At 37.0% G+C, this 23,077-nt stretch overlaps 1 protein-coding gene across 1 annotated transcript; it reads left to right on the forward strand.

Moving 5' to 3' along the window:
• Positions 1–677: 677 nt before the first annotated feature.
• On the forward strand, positions 678–16,141 carry nfkbiz (nuclear factor of kappa light polypeptide gene enhancer in B-cells inhibitor, zeta). Its single transcript, XM_039744612.1, has 12 exons — positions 678–988; positions 4,478–4,614; positions 6,106–6,142; positions 7,358–7,464; positions 7,563–8,149; positions 8,247–8,352; positions 8,869–9,015; positions 9,736–9,799; positions 11,019–11,188; positions 11,492–11,602; positions 12,900–13,067; positions 14,635–16,141. Exons 1-12 carry the CDS (start codon positions 784–786, stop codon positions 14,686–14,688), a joined length of 1,893 nt encoding a protein of 630 aa, XP_039600546.1. The 5' UTR covers positions 678–783; the 3' UTR covers positions 14,689–16,141.
• The last annotated feature ends 6,936 nt before the right edge of the window (positions 16,142–23,077 follow it).

A 23,077-nucleotide genomic window follows, 5' to 3' on the forward strand; every position in this document is an offset into this window, starting at 1 on the left:
ATATACTCAAAACTTTACAGTTTTTTATTTGTAAAAAAAAAATTGTACTAATTTAATACATTGACAAATAATTTTTAAAGTAGTTTTTAATCTTTAAACATAAAACCATTATAGAAACAAAGATTTGAAAGGTATCGCATAAGATAGATAGATAGATAGATAGATAGATAGATAGATAGATAGATAGATAGATAGATAAGACAAGTATCAGAACTTCTGGAGTCACCTATATGATTATATAGGGTTATTATCCCACATATAGAATGCAGCGGGTATATAAACTGTATAGATTTTTGTATTGGTGAATGGAGCAGTCCTTTGTCACACCAATGTAATTTTATATAATATTTCATCGGAAAACAAAGATAGTGATTGCATCCGAACGTGACTCGTTCTTGTATAAGTTGACCTCCATGTTTAATATCCGATCAAACGTTTCTCTGTGCTATTACGGGCCGCTCGGTGTCAGGTCCTGACGGAGAGTCAGAAGGACACGCAAACCTTTAGTTGAGCTGCCAACGACGTTATTTCCCTTAACTTGGACTTACTGGAACTCCAGCCCCTCAGAGGGAACACCCTGCCCATATTTGGCCAATAAAACGTCACTGTAATTCGAAACTACCACGCTGACCTGGGAACACCCACAAAGGATCCGTTTATATCGAATCTTCTGAAATCGTTCTTGCGCAAACGGCAGTAGAGTCCAGAAGAGTTTGTTTCTGTTTCAATAATATTCAAACGTATTCAGTTTTCACAAGTAAGCAACAACATTCAAAGGAAAGGATGCTGGTGGAACGTGTGTTGGACGACAGTCGAGACCTACTGGACCAGGAGTCCGGGCAGACGTCGAGCCCCATGAGCCTGGATTTTTACTACGGACAAAGTTCACCTGTTTCCAGCGAGTCGTCCCAAGACCACAGTTTCCCCTCGTCTCCGAGCTCGGAATGCGAATCGGCCGGCAGTCCAGGTTACGAAACCGGTACCAGAGGTAAAGAAATGGGGTGCCTGGACGAGAGGGCGGTGGGGCTGGTAGGCATTATGGCATCTTTGTGTGGGTAAAGTAATGGATCCGTAATGGTGTTAGGTGAAGAAAAAATATGATTATATCAGATCGATTGGTGTTAAAAGACCAAAACCTTGGCATTCCATATATTTCCATTTTAGTTTTAATCTAAATGGATAAAAAATTGAAAGAAGAAAAATCCTTGGCACCATCTAATGAGCTCAGTAATCCATTTATTTATTTTCAGAACTGCTTACTCGGTTCAGAAATGATGTGTTTAACAGCAGCTAATCCTCGATTGGCTGACTTTGATCCGCAGGGCACGTTCTCTCAAGCATGACCAGTTTACATTCGTCCATTAATGTGATATATCAGTCTTTATGATAATTGAGAAAACAAAAGCTGCAGGAGGTAAAACCACTGGAAAAACTTTCAATTTCCATATCATAAAGTGACCAGGTCGAGATTTGAACCACGACCTCTGGAGGCAGAACTACTGACCACTGAGGCAATCTGAGTGCAGCATTTGATTCCAACTAGTCGTTTCCTAAAGTTTAAGGTATTCGCCAGCATTGTGCCATTTTTCAGCGACGTGTATGTTCAGTGGCTGGCTTCACCCATGATGTTACAATAAGCTCCGTACAGTGCCTCAATGTGGGCAACAGATGTATTCTTTCTTATCATTTATATTTCTAAGAATAATTAATTGAGTTGTAAACATCATTTATATTTAAGAATAATTAATTGAGTTTAGTGGGTATTACAGGCCCACACATTCGTCATACTGAGATTGAATCCCACCCCCGTCGCTGTTCATGTGGAATTTGCATGTTCTCTCCATGTTTGCGTGGGCTGTTAGGTTAATCAGTCCTCTCAAACTGGTTCTGTAAGAGTGTGACAGTGTGTGAGGACTAGCACCCTGCCTGGGGCTGTTTCCTGCCTTACAGCCTGTGCTGTTTGTTTAGGCTCTGGCCACTGAGATGCCAAATCGGACTGAGCAGGTTTGAGAAAGTTATGTAAAATGAGTTTGTTTACTACATGACAAACTCGTTTTGCTTTATTTATCATACAATGCCTTTTATTTCTTTCTACTTTTTAAAGTATATATTTTATATGCCAATCTGTTGGTTGAATATAGTGCCTTTTTATCCGTTTGCCAATCTTATATATTGTCTTTTATACAAATCTATTCATTTTATATAGCATCTTTCATATCTATTTTTTTAGTATGTACTTTATATTCTAATATATTGGTTGAATTTAGTGCCTTTTATATACATTATATCAATCTGTTTATCTATCTTTTAAAGTGACTTCATTCCTATCTATTGATCATGTATAGTGTTGTTTCTATCTATCTATCTATCTATCTATCTATCTATCTATCTATCTATCTATCTATCTATCTATCTATCTATCTATCATATATTGCCTTTCTATCTCTCTATCTATCTGTCTATCTATATTTTCTGTATCTATTCGCTATCTATCTGTATATGCAAAATGCACCATATTTTGTATCTATCCAGATTCTCATTTTACAGCAGAAAATAACTTACAGCTAATTGATATGTTAAATATTTCACTTCAGTTCATTGCCAGTGTACTGAAATTAAATTTATTATGTATATATATATATATATACATATATACATATGTATCTATGTATGTATGTATGTATGTATGTATGTATGTATGTATGTATATATATATATATACATATATATATACACATATATAAATACATACATGCATATATATACACGAGGGACGTTCAAAAAGTTTCCGCACTTTTTTTAACTCTATTTATTAAGAACTTCAAAAGCAAATGACTTCATTTTTCTGCATAGTCACCTTCCTTTGCGATGCAATTATCCCAGCATTGTACTTTTTAATGCCCAATTACTACTCCTCCTGCCTTCACCATTTCCAACGAAAATATAAAAGTGTGGAAACTTTTTGAACGTCCCTTGTATATAATATATATATATATATTTATTTTTATATAGTGACATTGACTTTCTTTGGTGTTTTATAACTTGAAAAGAAAACAAAAAGGCAGAAAGACTGGTTTTGGAGATGTACTTCCTCATTTATTACAATCTAAAAGTAAGGGGTTGTTAAGGATGATTTGCCAAGTTTTATTTTTATTTCTTTCAGGAAATGAAATTAATTAGTTACAATAGTCTTTTTAGTAAATATGAAAGAAGTCAAGCCGTTTTGATGTTGGGCACATACAGTATCCATGAACTAATTAATAATTGCCCAGTCTGTAAAACAAAGTCTTGTTTCTTGGTCCTCCTTTAAGTAAACACTAAATCAGGGACTGTAGAAGTTGAACTGACATTGACATTTTCCAGCTTCTTATCAGTTTATGAAATAACAAATAGCGTGAATAGATCCTGGTGAGCATTTCTCCTGGTAGACATTAACTGTTGGTCTGGAGTCAGATGTGTGTCCCGTGGTGGACTGGCTTTTTTCCAGCCCGGTGCTGTCTAGTTAGGTTCCCGGTCCCTGTGAATCCCCAGGATTATGCAGGTTTGATAGCAAATAGATGATAAACATCTGTGGAATTGCACGCTTTTTTCTGAACAAGGAAAAAAAAAATGTGTACCCTGTTTTGGTATTTAGTACAAATACCTTCATAAAACAAAAGTGATTTGAGGAAGATTTTTCTTTTTTTTATTAAAATCCCCATCAATCAATTTTCTGAGCCTGCTCGTTCCAGTTTTGTTGGCTTTACTGGAAAATCAAGTTCTTGCAGTGAAACAGTAATAAGAAAACATGGATGTATTTTGTCAGTTTGCTTCTAAAGAAGTTGGATTCAGCCTAATGCTGTAATATACTCCTCTTGAGCTTCCCCTTGAAAATGTTAAAAAAAAAAAAAAAACGCAGTATTTTTAAAGCATTTCCAACATCAGCTTTTAATTTAATACAATTTATGGCTTCCTGAAGAGGATCTTGCTGTATTATTTATGGCGGTTCACTTTTTTGGAGAAATTTTACAATGAAGATGAAAACCATTCATATTTGTTAAAAAGGACATTGACCAAAAACTGTTTGTTGTGTTTGGGTTTTCTCTTTTATCGACTTGAAAGTATGAAATGAGGAAGTAAAGATTACCAAAGTCTGTCAAAAAAAAGAAAAGCACAAGCAAAAGAGGAACATTAACACAAACTTTTCATTACAGCATATTGGAAGTGCATCTGCTCATTTGTGGGGGAAAAAGAAAAATGAAGTTTAAAGATTTGGTGAAATGAAAAGTCTGATACTGAGAGCTAGAAGTAGTGCATCTTGCATTTTTTTTAAAGATATGTAGATGAACGTGCTAAAGAAGGATGTAGTTTTACATAACTAGTTAAGGTGAACCCCTTAAGACAACCGGTGACTACAGCTCACATGGCAGTGTATTTCTAAAGCCTAATGCCAGACCCCTCGGTATTTTGGTAATTTTGCATTTCTTTCTCTTTACAGGTCAGTCTCAGATGGGTGGCAGGAGGCAGCACAATAAACCTTTCCAGGGAGTGCGTGTGAAAAACTCAGTTAAGGAGCTGCTGATGTACAAGCGCAGTTGTCAAATGCCAGTGGGCCAAGATCAAGAAGCGAACAAGGTACTTTACGGAATTATCTGGCATCCAGATACACACACAAATGCACCTGTATTTTCTTTTCAACAGCAAGCTACCGTCACATTTTTCATGTTAAAGTTAACGCATTTGAGCTGGAAGCATAATAAACAGAGTAGGAAACTGGACTTTTGGATCTGAAAATGAAGGAGACATGCATCCAAATTCAATGTTAACATACATTGTAATATTCGTGACTAAATGGAGTTAAAGGCAACGTAATCACAATAGGTAAACTGGCAAGATACAATTTGTTAATCTGTTCATTAATTCTTACAGCTGTTATCATAAGATATCTATGTACCATTTTATCCTTTTAATTATTTTGTTGCTATGTTATCCAACTTAACCTTTGGTTAGGTGTGGCTTAGTGGCTAGTGAGTCATTTCGAGAACCTCTAGGATGCAGGCTTAAATAACATCCTTGGCTCACTGTGTAGCCTGGAGAAACTGCCTTAACCTGCAGTTGCTTACATTGTTTGCTAGATTTAATTGTATACCTAGCTGACAACTTTATCCAAGGAAACTCACAAGATACAAAAATAATATTTTTGACAGTAATAGGGTGTTGTACCATGTTAGCCATTATGGATGCAATGAGTAGTCAAGCAAAATGACACCTTTTTATTGCCTAAATGAACAGATTACAATATGTAGGCCCCTACTTAAGGCAAGATTAGTTGCCTTGAAAGCTTGCATATTGTAATCTGTTCAGTTAGCCAATAAAAGGTGTCCTTTTGCTTGACTTCTCTTTGCATCAATATTTTAAACAGAAATAACATAGACTGATTAGCGACCTGCTCAGGATCACATAGTGAAGCAAAGTGGGATTTGAGCCTGTGGTGTATAGACGAGTGCTGTAGCCACTACCTCATACTGCCTTGCTGCAAAACATGTACAGTAAATGCACTCCAGATGCATTTAAAAAATATAATAATTAATATCTGCTGGTTGATTGTGACTTTTAACGTGCATGTTAGTTATTAGGTTCAGACTTTCAAATATGCCAAGGGTTTCAGCATTGAACAAATCCAGCTGCATAAAATAAAGTGATAAGATTTCCTCGTTCTTCCAGTTCATACTATAAATTGTTAGCATTATTTCGGTCACATAAAGAATTACACACAAATTAGTGCAGAATGTTTTGGTTACTCTTTATTGTGCATTAATGAACCTTGGCCTCGAATGCTAGATGTTCTTCCAGTGTGTTTTTTAGTTTTGACTTCTTTGTATAAATTACAGTGTGCCCAATATTTTATACTACCATAATGTAAATTATTAACAAGATGCTTTCTGAAATAACATCACTAATCACAGTGTATTACATCTAACTCAAATCTGTGAACATATACTAATAACTATACTATACTAATAAAACACATTTTTGTGAAGTGATATAAAATCTAAAATCTTTTATTAAAATATATTTTCTGTGATAGAACATTCAGATGTTTAACCTCTACATGTTTTAATACAGGTCCAACAAAATCAGAGCACAGCCGGAGAGTTTGCAGGTATGTCGATGTTTACTCCTAAATACTAAGGGATCTAATTGGGGGTTAAGCTACTTTGTTACATAATTTAGATTTTCTTTTTTGACATAAAAAAGAGTTCATTAATTCCATGCATCTTTTGCTTCGTGGCCCACTACTATTGGCATCTTGGTTTTTCATTCATAGTTCAAATGATTTTCGTCTTGTTTTTTGGTTTATGGTTCATTTTGGTTCATATCTCAGTTTGTGGCTTAAGATCTGGAATGTCTCCATTCGTTTCAGTTTGTATCTGGTTTTCTCTTGTGGTTCACACTCATTTGAATGTTAGTTTTGTGTTCATGTTTTATTTTGGCATTTATTTCATTTTTTGGTTCATACATTTTGGTTTGTGTCTCATTCTTTGATTCATAGTTTGCTTTGGTTCTTGTTCTTTCTTTGGTTTGTGTCTGTATTCATGAGGAGAAAAGCTAGTTCGATGCCATCATTGATGAGAAAGCATTTGTTTAAAGTTCAGATTAAAAGCTATAAAATTGAGAAGAAACAACAGAAACCTAGTTATTTTTTCATTGCTATATTATCCATCCATCCATTTTCCAACCCGCTGAATCCGAACACCGAGTCACGGGGGTCTGCTGGAGCCAATCCCAGCGAACACAGGGCACAAGGCAGGAACCAATCCCGGGCAGCAGTTGCTATATTATTTCCATACAAAAAGAACACAACAAATGTTAGAGTAAGTTTAAAATACTTTTTATATTAAGTCAGATCTCCTAAACTGTTATTACTGATGCACATGGTCTACAACAACTATGACAGAATTTTTAACTATAAGCTGTTTATGTTGGTGAAATTACCAACTCATACAGACGAAGAGTTTTTGAATGTAACAATGTACATAACTATCAATAGATTGCATTTTCAGGTGCAAATGTATCGTTTCTGTGTGTTTTCTGAATGCAGTGGCATTCTTTGTTGTGTTTCTGGTCAACACGTTGCCGCTCTTTGGCCAATGTTTGGATAGAATTTCTAGGTCATTTCAAGATTTGGTTTTTAGGTCTAGGTTGTTTCCTGTTTAGTTAATTTTTTTTTTATCTTAATAGCGATAGGTGCTGTGGGCAATGGTTAATTTTCAAACTGGAGTACTTTATGTATTCAAATTAATGGGATAATGCAAATGCTTGAACTGTTACACAGCTCACCAGCAATACTGACCAATCTGTATTATTTCCCCAACAGAGCTTAAGTCCATTCTTTTACGTGAAGGTAAAAGGCATGCATCAGAGAGTCTTGTCGATTCATCATATTTCAAAAGATCAGCTCCATACCCATCTCCACATCTTCTGGTAATAATCTTTTCAAACCATTGCTTCCCTTTTGGCTACTGCAAAAACACTAGGTCAGTCAGTTTAACTTACATAAGAATGGATTACTTTTGTTGCAGACACCTCCCCAGACCCCAAACTCCTGTGAAGTTATGGAAGAAAATCAGAAGAATGATTTGTTCAGCTCAGAAGTTAATAGTGACATCATGGAGATCATCGAGATGCTGAAGACACCCTCCAACCCAATCTCGCTTAACACTGTTCAGGTTAACTGTAACAGTATGCCACAACAAGAAGAACAATCTGTAAACCAATGCTTCCAAGAGGACTATTCATGTTGGCCAGTTTCCAGCAGCCCTCCACAAGTCTACAGTCAGCCATCTGTCTTTCCTTACCAGACTCAGACTGTGACTGAACCGCTAGATGTCATTCCGTTCTTCAGTGGGGAGTGTGCCAGTTACACACCCACACAGCAGGATTCTCTCTTTTGTTCTAAGCAACAGGACCTGGGTAACTCTTGCAGCCTTGGCAATCCAACAGAGTTTACCGGATTTTCTCCTCCAAAAGTGTCTCCATTACCCTCATTATCACCTGCCCAAGGATTAGCTGGCATGTCTTTCTTCCAGTGGCAAATCGAGCAAGAGGAGAGGAAACTGGCCAACATGACTCAGGATCAGCTCATCACCACTGATACAGATGGTGACACGTAAGTATAACTGGTAATAAACTTAATGAGTCTTTAGTATTGCTTGTTAGTGAAATAAAGCAACTTTTGTTTATTATTATGATTATTTTTATCAAAGGTTTCTCCACATTGCTGTGGCACAGGGCAGACGGGCTGTCTCATATGTCCTTGCTAGGAAGATGGCGTCAATTGGCATGCTGGATGTGAAGGAGCATAATGGACAGGTGGGTCTATAGGACACACGAGAGGCTGAAGCTTGCATGCTCTCCTCTGTTTAATAATTCAAGATTAGAAAATCCAACGTCCAGTAAATTGCTGTACCAAGGTGCCCTTGTGTTTTAGTGTTAGTTTAATCATTAAAGGTTCAAGTTGTTTGCGTTGCAAAAAAGAGAAGTGAAACTAAGAGACTGAAAAATATTTACCTTGTTCAGCAATCAGAGTTTGTTAATGGTACAGTATCATTTTGTTTAACAGTGTCAATCTGACCAAAGTCTATTACTGGAATACTGTGCTCAAGCACATTTTAACTCAGTCCTTACACAAGCTCTTGGAACTAAGCAGTTGTAAGTAAAACATGCCAGTACTGGAATTTGCCAGTAATATTTCACTACTTCCTCATTCCTCCCTCCCACATATAATCAGTTGAGAGTTATGAAAGAAGTTAATTGTTCTGCCAATTTTTGAGACACATCAGAATTTCTGTAATATTGATCTTTTTATTTATTTATTTTTTCCATCAGAGTGCCCTTCAGGTTGCTGTGGCTGCCAATCAGCACCTGATTGTTCAGGATCTGTTGAGCCTTGGAGCACAGATTAACACGTCTGATCGGTGGGGAAGAACTCCGCTGCATGTGTGCTCAGAAAAGGGCCATGCCCAAACTATCCAGGTAAATGTTGCCATGTTCTTTACACATCCCTCGAATATCTGCATTATTTTGAATCTACTAAGGACAAGCCTGGTCCAAAGTAAGAAGTATACAGTACAAGTGCAAGTGATTGTGAGAGTGTACATGAATGTGTCCTGCGGTTGACGGTATTCCTCCCTTGCACCTCATTCTGTTCTGTTGTAGCTTGCCACATTCTTCTTCAAACCAGATTAATGGACAAAGACTAATAAAGCAGAAGATAATAGTGACATTGTCACTTATAGATAGGACAGTGAAATTTCTGCTTGAATGTTTGACCAACACACAACACGTCACTACTCTCAGTACCATGGTAATGAAGAATACATTCAAATGCATGACTCTGTTTTAATTGAAATAGAAGTGGTTAAAATCTATTAGTAAACAACATATAGTTAATTTCCATCCAGCTTTTTTCTATCTCCTTTATCCAGTTCACAGTCACGCAAATTTAACAACACTGGGAAGTGGGTGCAAGGCAGGAACCACCAACTCTGGATGTGGCACTTGTGTATATCTTTGATTTAATAAAAGAAAATATTCAGTGGTGTAAATGTGCTTCTACTGAAAAAAATTGACAGGCAATAAATGTAACCTTTGAGTGTGTTTAGTGCATTGTTATCTCTACTTACACTTCCCCACTAAATGACCCTAAGATGATGGCTTGTTGATTTTATGGTGATCACTGTTATCTCTTTACAGGCGATTCAGAAAGCACTCATGAAAAATGGCCAGCAGTTGGATCTGGAAGCTATAAATTATGAAGGTATGTTTGACATCATATTCATTATGAAATGTGACAATTGGGAGTGTTCATTTTATTGAAAGTGTATCATTCATTGTGAAACTCCCGTACACATACGAAGCTTATTTCATCTGCACGTGCTATTATGAATCATTATGGTGGATCTCAGTTCCCCAAAGTTTAAAAATGTCCCGAATTATTAAAGTGCAAGTTGCATGACTGTTTATCATCTATAGAATAATAGAAGTCTCATAACTAGAAATAAAAAACCGTGTTGGTTAGTCACGTATATTCGTCTACTTTATGAATCTGAGTGTTGAGACAAATGGAGTACCACTTGGTATTCTAATTAGAAATTCTTACGTAATGCACTACATTGTTCCAGGATAGAAACAGTATAATTGGGCAATTTCTTCCAAGACCAAGCAATTTATTTCTTTTTATAATTTTAGCTACTCATAAAAGATGAACTTCTCAATGGTAAATTTCACATGAACCCTCTACCAGATGTAGCGAGGAAATGGCTACCTGATTTCTCAGTGTTATTACCCAGTCCATCTTAAGGCATGCTCACCCAGGCTCTGTCTTACTGGAAAACTTTAAAGTCATCAGCATTCCTAGTCTGAACATTTTTGGGATAAAGGAGGAAACCAAAATACTCAGAAAAAATCCACAGACTTCACACAGAGTGGGGCTGGGCTGGGATTTGAAGCCAGGATTTCAGATTTTAGTAATAGCATTTAATCACAATGTTGCCCTACAGAAGTACAGTTAATCACATATCCATGTCAAGTGTATTTGCTTATTTTATACAGCTAAAGTATATATGAGAGAAGGCAAGTTTAAAAGATTCTCTCAATCATTTGATTCAGATGTTTAAATAGCTATGCGCATGAGGCATTTTGAAAAGTTTGCTCTGAATACCATTGAAGAATCAGACAGCAGGGTGGTGAGGCACATTGTAAAGATTTATGTCTAGGTTATGGTATAGACCACTGAACAGATGAGATGCTATAGAGCTGTTTAGGAGTCGGTCCAGACCATTCCTGGACAAATTCCAAGATGTCATCTGAGGCTGAATAAGTTGTTGAAGGTTGCTGGACAAGGTTGCAAAGTCAAAATTTTGTCCTCTGGGTCTGTGGGAAGTAGCAGGAGGCTGCAGGTGTGACCCAACCCCAGCTATAGATGCCTGGCCTATACGTTAAAATAACAATCCTTTGCTGCCTCTCTTGTACCTCAGGTCTTACCGCACTGCATACAGCAGTGATTACCCACAACTCTGTGGTGCATGAGCTACAAAAGGCACGGCAACCCAGGTCACCACATGTGCAAGACCTGCTGCTTAAGAACAAGAGGCTGGTGGATTCAGTGAAACTTCTTTTTCAAATGGGAGCCTCAGTTCAAGCCAAGGTAAGTCTGAGTTAACACGTTTTTGGGTCATTTTATTTTATTAATACGATTTCTTATTATCAATGAGAAGAAAAGAAGGACATAAATATATATTTGTGTGTGTTTATTGTTAATAAAGGTTACAAAAAGATTCAGGTTATACTGCATGATCAATCATCATTAAAATAAGTTCTCACGTCATCTGCTGCTTACCTGGAGTTGCCTGTTCCATAAGATCGATGTAGGATGTCTCTGTTCAGTGCATTGCCTGAAGCATTCCTCCCAGAAGTGTTAATTGTTTTCCATTCTTCTTTTTTCTATCAGGATCGTAAAAGTGGACGATCAGCAGTGCACATGGCTGCAGAAGAAGCCAACGTTGAGCTCTTGAGGCTTTTGTTAGATCACCCAGGCTCCCTCAATGTAATTAATGCAAAGGTATGTTTTGATTTAGGTGCCATGTGGTCCTCTTAAGTGCCTTTTTGTAAAGTACAGTCAGAGACCCTGCAACTTACACAAAGGTTGATACTGAAAGAAAAAATACAAGAGATGTTAAAACATAAAGCACATTGTTAGGGAAAATACTCTATAAATAAAAACTAGTTGTGAGTCATCATCTCTATATATATATATATAACCCAGCATCTGTCTGTTTCTCTGTTTTTCTGTCCGCTTTTCACAAGAGAACTACATAACGGATTTAGATTGGGTTTTTTTCTATAATTTGCTTGAACATTCCAGTTGATTTTGCGACTTCTCTCATTGCGCTAAGTATCATAGTTCGCTTGCGGTACCGATTTACTTGCATGAATCTGAGAGACACGCAGCGGGCCGAGGGGAGGGTGGCAGGGCCCTCCTCACTCACGCAACAGCCTTGGGGCGTACCTTACATCCGCTTAGCTAGCGAACGAGAGAACTGCTTAACAGATTTAGATCAGGGTTTTTTCTATAATTTGCTTGAACATTCTGGTTGATTTCTGGTTGACTTCTCTCATCTCACTAAGAATCATAGTTCACTTGTGCTCATCTAAGACAGAGGCTGCGGGTCAAAGGGAGGGATAAAGCATGACATCAGGAGTGGGGAGCCGGGCAGGGCCCTCCTCACTGTGGAGCCGTGGGGGACGGCTAGTCAACAGTAAATCCAAGATGGACGTTCTTTATTACATCAAACCTGATTGTGCCTGCCATGTGCACTGCTCAGGCTAACTAGACAACAAGGCTAACTAAAATGACAAGGCAATAGTTTTAAATAAATTAGATTCATTTACATGACACAGTCAAGAGGCACTTCAGTTTACACTGATAGGTCTTCTTACATGTAAATTCTTTTAGATAACAGAATAAAAAGAATATCATTATGAGCTTGTCTCTGTAACGATGCACTGGTACAAATGATTCAGAATGTCCTATTTGAACAGGCAGACATAGTCTCAAGCATTTTACAAATTCATACACAAAAAATTTCCTTACAATGTTCATGTGGTAAAAACTTAATGTAAAAGGATATACTTTTATTAAGTGTAGTTGTTTAAATTTGTCCCGCATTATTGCTGATGAAATCTGAAAAGCCATAAAATAATTCTTAAATTTTCTTTCTGAATTGCTGTCTTAGATAGATAGATAGATAGATAGATAGATAGATAGATAGATAGATAGATAGATAGATAGATATTGGACAAGATTGCCAGGATTTGCTTTAACATTTATTGTTTTTTTTTTCCATTTTTGGCTACAGGCCTACAATGGAAACACCGCCCTCCATGTGGCAGCCAGCCTGCAGAATCGGTTGGCTCAGGTTGATGCCGTGCGTCTGCTTATGAGAAAAGGGGCAGATCCAAGTGCCCGGAATCTGGAAAATGAACAGGCAGTCCACTTGGTCTCAGAGGGGCCATCCGGAGAGCAGGTAAGGTCCATGGCACATCCAGATGCTTTAGACTGGGTTCTGTTAAACTATAGGTCACGACTTCCATTGTTGGGTTACTGTTGTATTTAAAGGTAAAGGGCCGCAAGCTTATTAAGCACTCGACATTGCTCTGATGATTGGCCACAATTCTCTAAATGGGACACCCTCCCAATCCCTAATTGCTCTGTCAATCATCTGGCCATTCCACCAGTCTCAAAGACACTAAACTGGGCAAAATTGGGTTGTGACAAAAAAAGTTTATGAAACCCTGCTTCAGACTGGTGCCATTTCCTGAATGCTGGTACTAATCAGTGACTGTCTTTTTTTTTTACTGTTGAATGCCTGCTAAGAGTTCACTGTGCGGTTTGGGGTACTACCTTATATCTCCAGAGTCTGATTTCAAGTCTCACTCTGATCCCTGTCTATGTTGCATTTCCACTTTCTCTCGATGTCTATGTGGGCTTTTTCTTTGTGTATTTTAGATATACTGGCACATACAAAAGGGTGTGCAGTACATTACTTATCCAAAAGGTCATGCATTAAGTCAGTAAGGACAAGCGTAGTTGTGTCTGTGAAAGTGCCCATGGCCATCATGCTGTAAGGATTTGCTCCAGCCTCCCATGACCCAATAAACGAATTCAGCAAACAGAATATGAATGGAATCCTGACTTAAGATGAGTTAGGAATAACTAACAAAAAGGCCAGTGCAGTGCTGTAAACCTATCAAAAGTAAATCCCAATAAATGGAGACTCAGAGTTAAATATCAGCAGCTTTTGTTATCGCCATGTGACAATTGTCGTTTCTATTTTTGGAGTGCTTTCTCTTCCATGAAAAGCAATTTAGGTGCGGCAATTGTAGTTCTTGTAAAATCCTTTAATGTTGTATTCCAGTATCTGAAGAAAAAAAATCTGATACTTCCTCAATTTTATATTCTGAAGCTGGTGCTGCTAGATGTTTGATTAGGTTAGGTAGACTTTAGATTGGATAACACAAAATTGCCATTTTACTGAGATGAACCAAATATTTGAAAATAATTGACTTTTAGTTCAATACTGTTTTATTTTATACTGTTACAGTAAGAAAGCTTTCATTTGAAAACAGTCATAGGGTGTCTTTTGGATCCATGCATATTGTATATATACATGTTTTGCATATTTTATCAGTAATGCCGAACTTTTCCAAAATGGGAAGATATACATATTCTAGATTTTTATTGTAACCTGAATGCACATTTTCAATTTCAGCCCAAATTCACTTTCAGGGTGTTATTAGGAATGTCTGGTGGCACAATGGTTAGTGGTATTGCCTCAGAGATTCAGAATCCTTTGTAGGATCAGTCAGTGTCTGTGTAAAGTTTAGATATTCTCCCTGTGCTTGTGTGGTTTCTGCTTTGCTCCTACATCTGGCAATAGCATTGCTCTTGTGGTAGTGTCCTCTTCCCATAAATCAGTGACGCTCCAGCTCCCAAGGGCCCTGTGATAGAATAAGTGGTTGAGAAAATGGGTGGATGGGACCATCATATAGTGTTAACAAACCTCTGTACAACTTTTTCTTTCTTTTTTTCAGGTTAGACGGATTCTTAAAGGGAAAGCAGCACAGCCAAGAGCCTCTCCTGTTTAAGGCCGTGTCATTATGTTCACACCCACTGTCAGTTAGACAGTCCGACATTTTGTTGTAAATAACCGTTTGTCAGTGTATGGCAAATGTAAGTTGTTTCTAGGAAACAAATTAATATTTGTTAACTACTGTGTAGTTGGTAAGTTACAGTAAATTACTCACATACACACACACTCATGACACTCATTTACTTTATCGATGCTCCAAAGCCTGACTGTAGAGTGAAGGAGATGATTCTGAGCAAAGAGACCAGTGTAGATAAACTTCAGGTTGGGTAGCTTCTGTGAAACAAAATGTGGCACCATGACAAACCACGTTTTAAAGGCACATCATAGGTGTGCAGCGACAGAGTTATGTAATTTGTACGATGTTTATTAAATAAGGCGGTGGATTTGAAGGATCTGCAAGTGAAATGGAGTTCAGACTAATCATAAAATTCTCCTTCGCTTTGTAAATAATGGACGTTTTCTTTCCTGCACACTACTTTTCTTGTGGTAAGTTATAAATAGATTCATTACTGTGTGCACAATAATTTACATTAAAAGTTAAATATGCTAAATTAGTTAAGTACAAGATATTTTGATAACATGAACTGAAAAGAATTAAACATTAAAACATTCATTGGAAATTTATTTGTATAGCTGAACGTTGTACCTCGGATACAGGAGTAGGAGTTAGTTCTAATACCATACTGGGTTTTGCTAGAATGTAGTTTTGCTTTCTGTATTATATTTTTAAGTTTAGTTTTCCAAATAATATAACATGTATGGTATGTATCATAATTATTTTAAGCATTTTGGGATGATCGTCAAAAACAGAGGCTGGATGTCATCGTCGTTTGACTGGACAGTTTTATAAAGATGTCACCACTTGAGTCACTTTAATTAATAACTGATCCTCAAGGTGACCTGAGAGAACTCTCTTGTCATTTAAATGGCGTGTAATAACAGGCCAGTCTTTTGTGAAAAGTATAAATGGGGGGAAGTGAGAGCTGTGCCACTAAAATCAGCATCTGCTGAGCACAGAGACAGAGGTACAATCTTAATAACTCGGTAGCGGGATCGTCTGTTTAGATTACTTTATAGGTTGATGTTACCGTCTATCCATTACATGGGGGTGGTTGCTATGCTATATATATCATATGTATTATGTTGTGTTATTTTACTGTATGTGAATGTATGATTACAGTAGAGATGTATTTTTTACCGTTGTGACGTATATACTACTTAAAAGTATGGTTTTATTTACCGATGATGGAATTTTAAGACACATCGCAGTTTTGTTTTTTTTTTATGTGAAGATTATAATGGTTTAATATAGTTCAATTGTGACATCATACATGTTTAAATTTGATCTCAATGTCAAAACCATTTGAATAAGTATGTCTTGTAGACAGCATTTTAAATTATGTTTTATTGTAATGTTTCTGGAATATTTAATAAAGGAATTCAAAACACATCATGTTTTTCATTCTTCTTAATCTGCTTCATATTTAATACAAAACAAATGGAATCAGTTTCTGGAATAATCACAAAATACATCTTAAAACATAAAGTTAGTGAGTTGAGTCTTGTGAAATGAAAAAGAAGAAAATGTGTCATTTCTGACTGTTTAATCATGAAAATGTATGCAGAAGCTAATTGACAGCTCGGTATTTATCAGGTGATTTTCGGCTTTACGTAGCAGAATGCCCGGCTTGCCTAATTGTAATGGTCTCTAACTTAGCCGAACATAATGGCCTGCACATTCTCTCCATACCCTTGTGTAGTTTTTCACGTACTTTTGGTCCCCCCACACAGATGTCTATCATAACTTCAGGTACTCTAAATTAGCCATGTATCAGCGAGTTTGAGTTCTGTTCTTCTTCACGTCACTCCAATTTATGATCTTCCTTTATCTGTTTGCTTTTTATGATTTTTGCACAATGTTCTACGTACCATTTCAAGGCCATCATAGCACGCACCGGTTGGTGTCATCATGCGGGTGGTGCTGGAAAGAATTGCTTCAGCAATTGACATTGGTGGCAGCTTTAAGTGCCGCACGTATACAAGATAACAAGTTTCAGTTAAAAATCTTATCTGACTCCATAGGAGACAAGTTCCAGAAAAAAAATCTTTATTGCTTACTGGTCACAAAATTGCTGACTGTCACTCTATTTCATGTTTTGCCCTTAGGTTCATTTCTAATATGATTAAAAACAGCATCACCATAAGTACATTAGTTTGAATATCTGTATTGGTGAGAGATCTTCATTCCAAAATTATATATTAATGTGTGCAAATTTAAGCCATCTTGGGTTTTTTCCTTTTTTTGTATCTGGAAGGTCAGACACCCTGCAAATCTGTAATGGAATAAGTAGGATCAAAATAATGATAAGTGGATGTTATGTCAGGTCTAATGGGTTTAAAAATGAATGCATGGAATCAGTTGTGAAAAAATAATCACAGAAGTCCCAAAATATGGTATGGTAATCCATCAGAACATGTTCTGCACTTTTTGAAAGACCCAAAAAAAACCCAAAACAAATGTAGACGGCTTGAACATAATTTACTACTGATATCAATACCATGAATTAGAAAACCCAAAAAATATATTTACGAGTTTGAAGAGATTCATTAAAACACAATTATAATGAAACCAGTAACGGCGCATTGCATCATAATGTGCAGTGAATACACTTGACTTGAGCATTCATAGTTTTCATTCTCTTTCTCTGTATGTTTAGCATTCGTTTGCTCAGAGGTTGATGCGCTTGCTGCTTCCTGAGCAGCTCTTCTTTTCTCCACCCTAGTGGGTTGCTTCTTCACTTCTTTCGTTGGCATCTTTTCTTGTTAAAACTGATTAAGTCAGTGTTTGTGTTGCAAATACTTATTAGTATGTTTTCTTTAACTTTTCACTTAAGCTGGCACTTAAGTCTTCAATCTGCCTCAAGACTGATTTAAGATATGAAGAGATAGGGGAAGTCACGGTGAAGGTGGTAGGGATGAGAATGGCGCCCGTATGCATGTGCCACATGGCCACCCTTCTGGCCACTGCCGAGAGTAGATTCCCCAATAAAAGAAGTACAAGGTGTTCACTGCTCAGAGACATGGCCAAGGTAAGGAAAGCTGAAACCCGACCACCACTGAACAAGACATATAAACTGAAACGTCAAGACTGGGACAAGGAGTATCTGAAAACAGATTTTTCAAAGGTTTTATGGACTGATGAGATGAGAGTGACACTTGATGGACCAGATGGATGGGCCCATGGCTAATTCAGTAATGGGCACAGAGCTCCACTTCGACTCAGCTGCCAGCAAGGTGGAGGTGAGGTATTGGTATGGGCTGGTATTATTAAAGATGAGCTAGTTGGACGTTTTCGGGTTGAAGATGGACTCAAATTCAACTACTAAACCTACTGCCAGTTTTTAAAAGACACTTTCTTCAAGCAGTGGTAGAGGAAAAAGTCAGCATCTTTGTAGAGGACCATGATGTTTATGCAGGACAATGCGCCATCAAAGTACTCCACTGCGTGGCTAGCCAGTAAAGGCCTTAAAGTTCAAAGAATAATGACATGGCTCCCTTCCTCACCTGACCTAAACTCTTGAGAACTTGTGGGCCCTCCTTAAATGGGAGATTTAAGGTGAAAGGAAAACAGTACACCTCTGTGAACAGTGTTTGGGAGGCTGTGGTTGCTACTGCAACAGATCGGCAACAGATCAAGAAACTAACAGATTCCATGAATGGAAGGCTTATTGCTGTTATTGAAAAGAAGGATGGCTATATTGGTCAGTGATTTTTTTTTCATGTCAGAAATGTTTATTTGGAAATTATGCGTTGTTTGTTTATTATTCTCACTTTAACAGATGAAAATAAACAAGGGAGATCAGGAAAATGTAATTTTTTGATTTAGTTGCATAATAATTCTGCACACTTATAGTTGCCTAATAATTGTGCACACACGTGTATTCCCCTGAGAATGTTCACACTCACATTTCCTTTGCATAACATTCAGGTTTATTAACATTTTGGACTGACTGATGGCACTGTATTTGTTTCAGATTAAAATTAATCCCAGAAATACTAGTTGCCTAATAATTGTGCACACAGTGTAAAAATAAAAAGAAGGAATAACCTTGGAGGTCAATCATTATCTCAAAAAGGGATAATACACTTCACATTGCATATGTGTACCACATTTCAGGTCAATAAGTCAAACGGTTTGTGAGTTACAGGTGATGTAAAATCCTAGAAAGACAAACGAACGGTAGCGTATTATATATAAAGATAACACAGCTAATAAAAAGACCGTACCCAGATATGAGAAATGAACAATTAATCATTACTGTGTTACTGTGACCCTGGTAGTTGTTAATGCACATATCCTCAGCTTATTACATTTTAGCAACAAAGCTTACTAACAAAAGTGCAAATAAGCAAAAAATAGAGGTAACAACAATTTAAAAATTAACTGGGCAATAAGATTAGTGGAGGAGTTTGAGGCTAACAAATGCACTTAAAGCCGTTTTCTAAGTTTAATGGAAGTTAAATCATGATATGGGCAGAGTTGATCAGAAGAAGATGTATCCTGTAGGTTAACAACGGTTAGTGGAAATTAATGGAATGTGCAGTTTTGTTCAGCAGAAAACGTGTTCTTATTCGACTGGCTACTTTTGGAATAAACGGACCCTTCTAGGAATATCAAATTCTTGATATTTTCTCGCGCACCTTGAATCTCACAGATGGACTGTTTGGAGACATTGCACTACTGAGTGCACTGGAAAGGGCCTCCAACTCCCCTGATCCCCATGGATCAATATAAGACAATTGTAGTGTCCTGTGGGCTTCCTTTGTTCAACTTTATATGGAAGTGCAATATACATTAAAAGCAAGGTAAATGTAGCATTTCTTTACAACCACATTTCCCATCCATTAACTAGTTCCTTTCTTAATTTTTGTTTTGTTGTTACAAGTTTCCAGTTATTCATCTTTGATGATCATTCGTTTTGTACATTCTATCATTTCTTTGTATATTTTAGGAACTTCAAATAAAGCTGGATTATATTCTGTTAGCATATATAATGACTATTTTCATAAATTAGTTACAAACATGGTAGATGTTCTGCTACAAGAGAGATTGTAAAAGAAGAACCAGGAGAATTCTTCTTATACAGTATATAAACTAAGAAAACTATTACGGAGGCAACCAAAACCAAAATGAAGGCAAATACGAAGTCAAAAAACAGAGGCAGAGTGAGAAACCAATAACGAAATGCACAGACAAAGTTTTTAGAAGAATCCAATTAATCTAGTTTATCATTTTAAACTACCTGTAGGTTTTTATATCATTGTGCTAGTGATGCAACTTATCAAGCCACACCTCTACCAACTACCACGACAATGGCAGCAACCGTACAAACACAAGATGGAGTTACGATCTTCTTCCTCTTCATTTTTTCCCACTTCTTGGTGAGGTCCATGTTTTATAGGTTACCGCGTAATTTTTTATGGCCAGATGCCTTAACACCTACCTTCCCCATTTATCAGGGACTTGGGACTGGCTCCCAAATCAAGGCTAGGTTAAGTATAAATGTTTTAAAACTACCTTATATATTCATTGTCTCCATAGTTAAAACCCTTAGGGCAATCTATAAAAATCTGATGAAAATTTACTATAGGATTAAAACATTTCTAAAATAAGATCAATCCTAGCAGTATATATTGTTGTAAACTGTGTTGAGATTTTTCAGGTAAGGAAGATAAAGGTTTTGAGGTATAATTGTTGTACTCACTAATTGTGGTGTCAGAGATACGCAACACGCTGTATATTGATTATAATACACGTGACAAAAGTGATCCTGCAAATGCTATAAACCCTATATATTCCTAAATTAATAGTTTCACCATGGTTATAGAGGAGGAATATATTGATCTGAGTACTGCTTCTGTTCTTAAAATAAAATTTAAAGAGAAGGTGAATACCCTCCTGGTTATCAACTGTATATCATGAAGGGTGCATGATCCAATAAGCAGCTACTTTCCAGTAATCAGTCATGGCTAGTTTGGCATTTTTAAGTAGCTGCTTTGATGTTATTTCACGCAACATTGAAAAATATCTTGTAGCATGTCTGGCATATATTTTTCGCTTTAGATAGAATTACATTTGCTGATCATTTTTTTCTGAGCTGGCTGTTTTCCATATTGTGTGAGTTTGACAATTGAGCACTACACTATAGATGAGAAAACAAAAATTGGTACCTCTATTTAAACTTGCAATCTTCTGAGTGTAAAGTTTGACATTAATAGGCCACCACATGATTAAAGGGGTAATTGGTCTCAAAAAGAGGCTCTCAAAAAAATTCTATTGTGTCCCAGTTAGATTCTTACAATGAATCAGCTCTAGATTTCCGGTGGACTCTAAAGTAGTCTGAGAAATTGTTATGATGGTCTGAAGTGAATTTCAATCTGTCAAGATCCATAGTTATGAAGAAAGATGACTTATAGGTACTGTAAGCTCCGTCCATTTCTGAAAAGATAGTGTAAATTCTTTTCAAGGAAGTTGAAAACACCCTTAGAGATACAGCATGAAGTGACATCATCTATACCATGCTGGAACTGTGGCTGAAATCACTAGCCTAGTTAATTAAAGTCATGAGTATGTCAGGACAGCATGCTGCATAGGATCATATGGCTGCTCCTTATTTCTGAAGGTTCAGTCTCAACAGTTAAGGTTTTGGAAAGAATAGTTGCTGCTAATTATACACAAATGTCTACACCTTCTAAGGAGACTGGATTAGGTTGTGGTGTTGGCCTTTACCTAATTCTAATATTCAATTTAACAGTTATTCCAGTTACTTTGAATGATAATTGTAGTATGACAAATAGGATTAGTAGGAGGGAGTTTGTTACAAGTATGTAGGATCTAGTAGCACAATCAAAAGATATCCCTGAAAAAACATTTCTGTAAAGGGTTTCAAAAACCCAACTTAGGCCTTATGACTACACTGAACCATTTAAAGCCATGAAGTTAGAATGAACTGTAGAACAGTGTTTCCCAACATGTGGGCCATGTTGGCATTGAAGGTGGGCCCTGGATGAAACCCTTCCCCTCTCCCACCACTCCAAAGATTGTGCTCAGTTTACTGCAGCAGCATTTCACTTGATTCACCTAATGCTCTGACACTCTGGTGATTGTGTGGGACCCAATACTTTGATTTACAAAGGAGGACCACCCTACTCCTCCCGCTCCCTCCCAATTTTAAATGTCATTTCTAGTTTCTTTCTTTCTTTCTTTCATTTTTCTGTTTTTGCCAAGTTTTGGTTTTGTTTTGAGTTTTGCCACATTGATCTCTTGTCTTCCTGGTTGCAAGCTTAATTTTGATTCAACTTCCACCGATCTCCTTGTCTTTCTATTTGCTGTTGTGGCATTACACTCAGGAGTTGAAGAAAAATTGACAAATTAGTTGAAACTAAAAGTTCTGGCCAGCATGGACCCTATAAGTTATGTTAGGATAAAAGCTAACACTGCATTCCACAGTAAGAACTTTACACAGGCCATTAGGCAGAGTAGTAGTGGTTTCTCAGGAGTAAAGTGATGTGTCATCACTAAAGGGACCATTCATTTTGTTCAGTGTCACAAGCTTCTTCAGGAAAATTTGTGATTTTCCACCAGTGATTCAAAACACATCAGCAGATCTGCATCAAAATGGAAACGGAAAAGTAATTTGGAGCATTAGGATGGTCTACATATTTTGAGTTGTTTATGGTTGTAAGTACAAATGTCATTGAGTTAACACAGTTCTGCTGTGTGTGTGTGTGTGTGTGTGTATTGTCAAAGCTCAGGGTATGAATCCTTGCCCAATCACCTTCCACATTACATTAAATCGGCCTTGCATTGGCATGTGTAAGACTGAGATGGACACATTCCTGAGAAGGACACGCTCCTGCTGCCACATCCTGAACTCTTGCCTTGTGTCCGATGCTCCCAGGAAAAGCTTCAATTTCTTACTCCACTTTAAGAGGGGAAGTACATTCAGAAAAGAGACTGATAAATGTTTTATATTGCTTTTAACATACTAATGTTATGTGTTAACAGTTAATCTAGACTGAGTGAAAGGGCAAAATGAAGACTCCATTCTTATAAATGTTATATATAACAAATACAAGTTGTAAATTGAGCTTGAAAATGACTAATAAGATAAAGAGTGCTGGTTAAAGATTAGCAAACAGTTTACAGCATGAAGCAACATTTTTGCTTATCCCGTTATCTACTCTATAAAGCTCTGTCTCTATTTGTTTATTCATTCTTTATACACAGTTTGGTTTATCAAGCCACAAACTTGAAATTATGCTCACCATAAGTCATGGTTTTGACATTTAATTTTCAAAGTTAACCCACATCGGAGTGGCAG

This window comes from Polypterus senegalus, chromosome 2 (assembly GCF_016835505.1).
Source record: "Polypterus senegalus isolate Bchr_013 chromosome 2, ASM1683550v1, whole genome shotgun sequence".
Lineage (NCBI taxonomy): Eukaryota > Metazoa > Chordata > Cladistia > Polypteriformes > Polypteridae > Polypterus > Polypterus senegalus.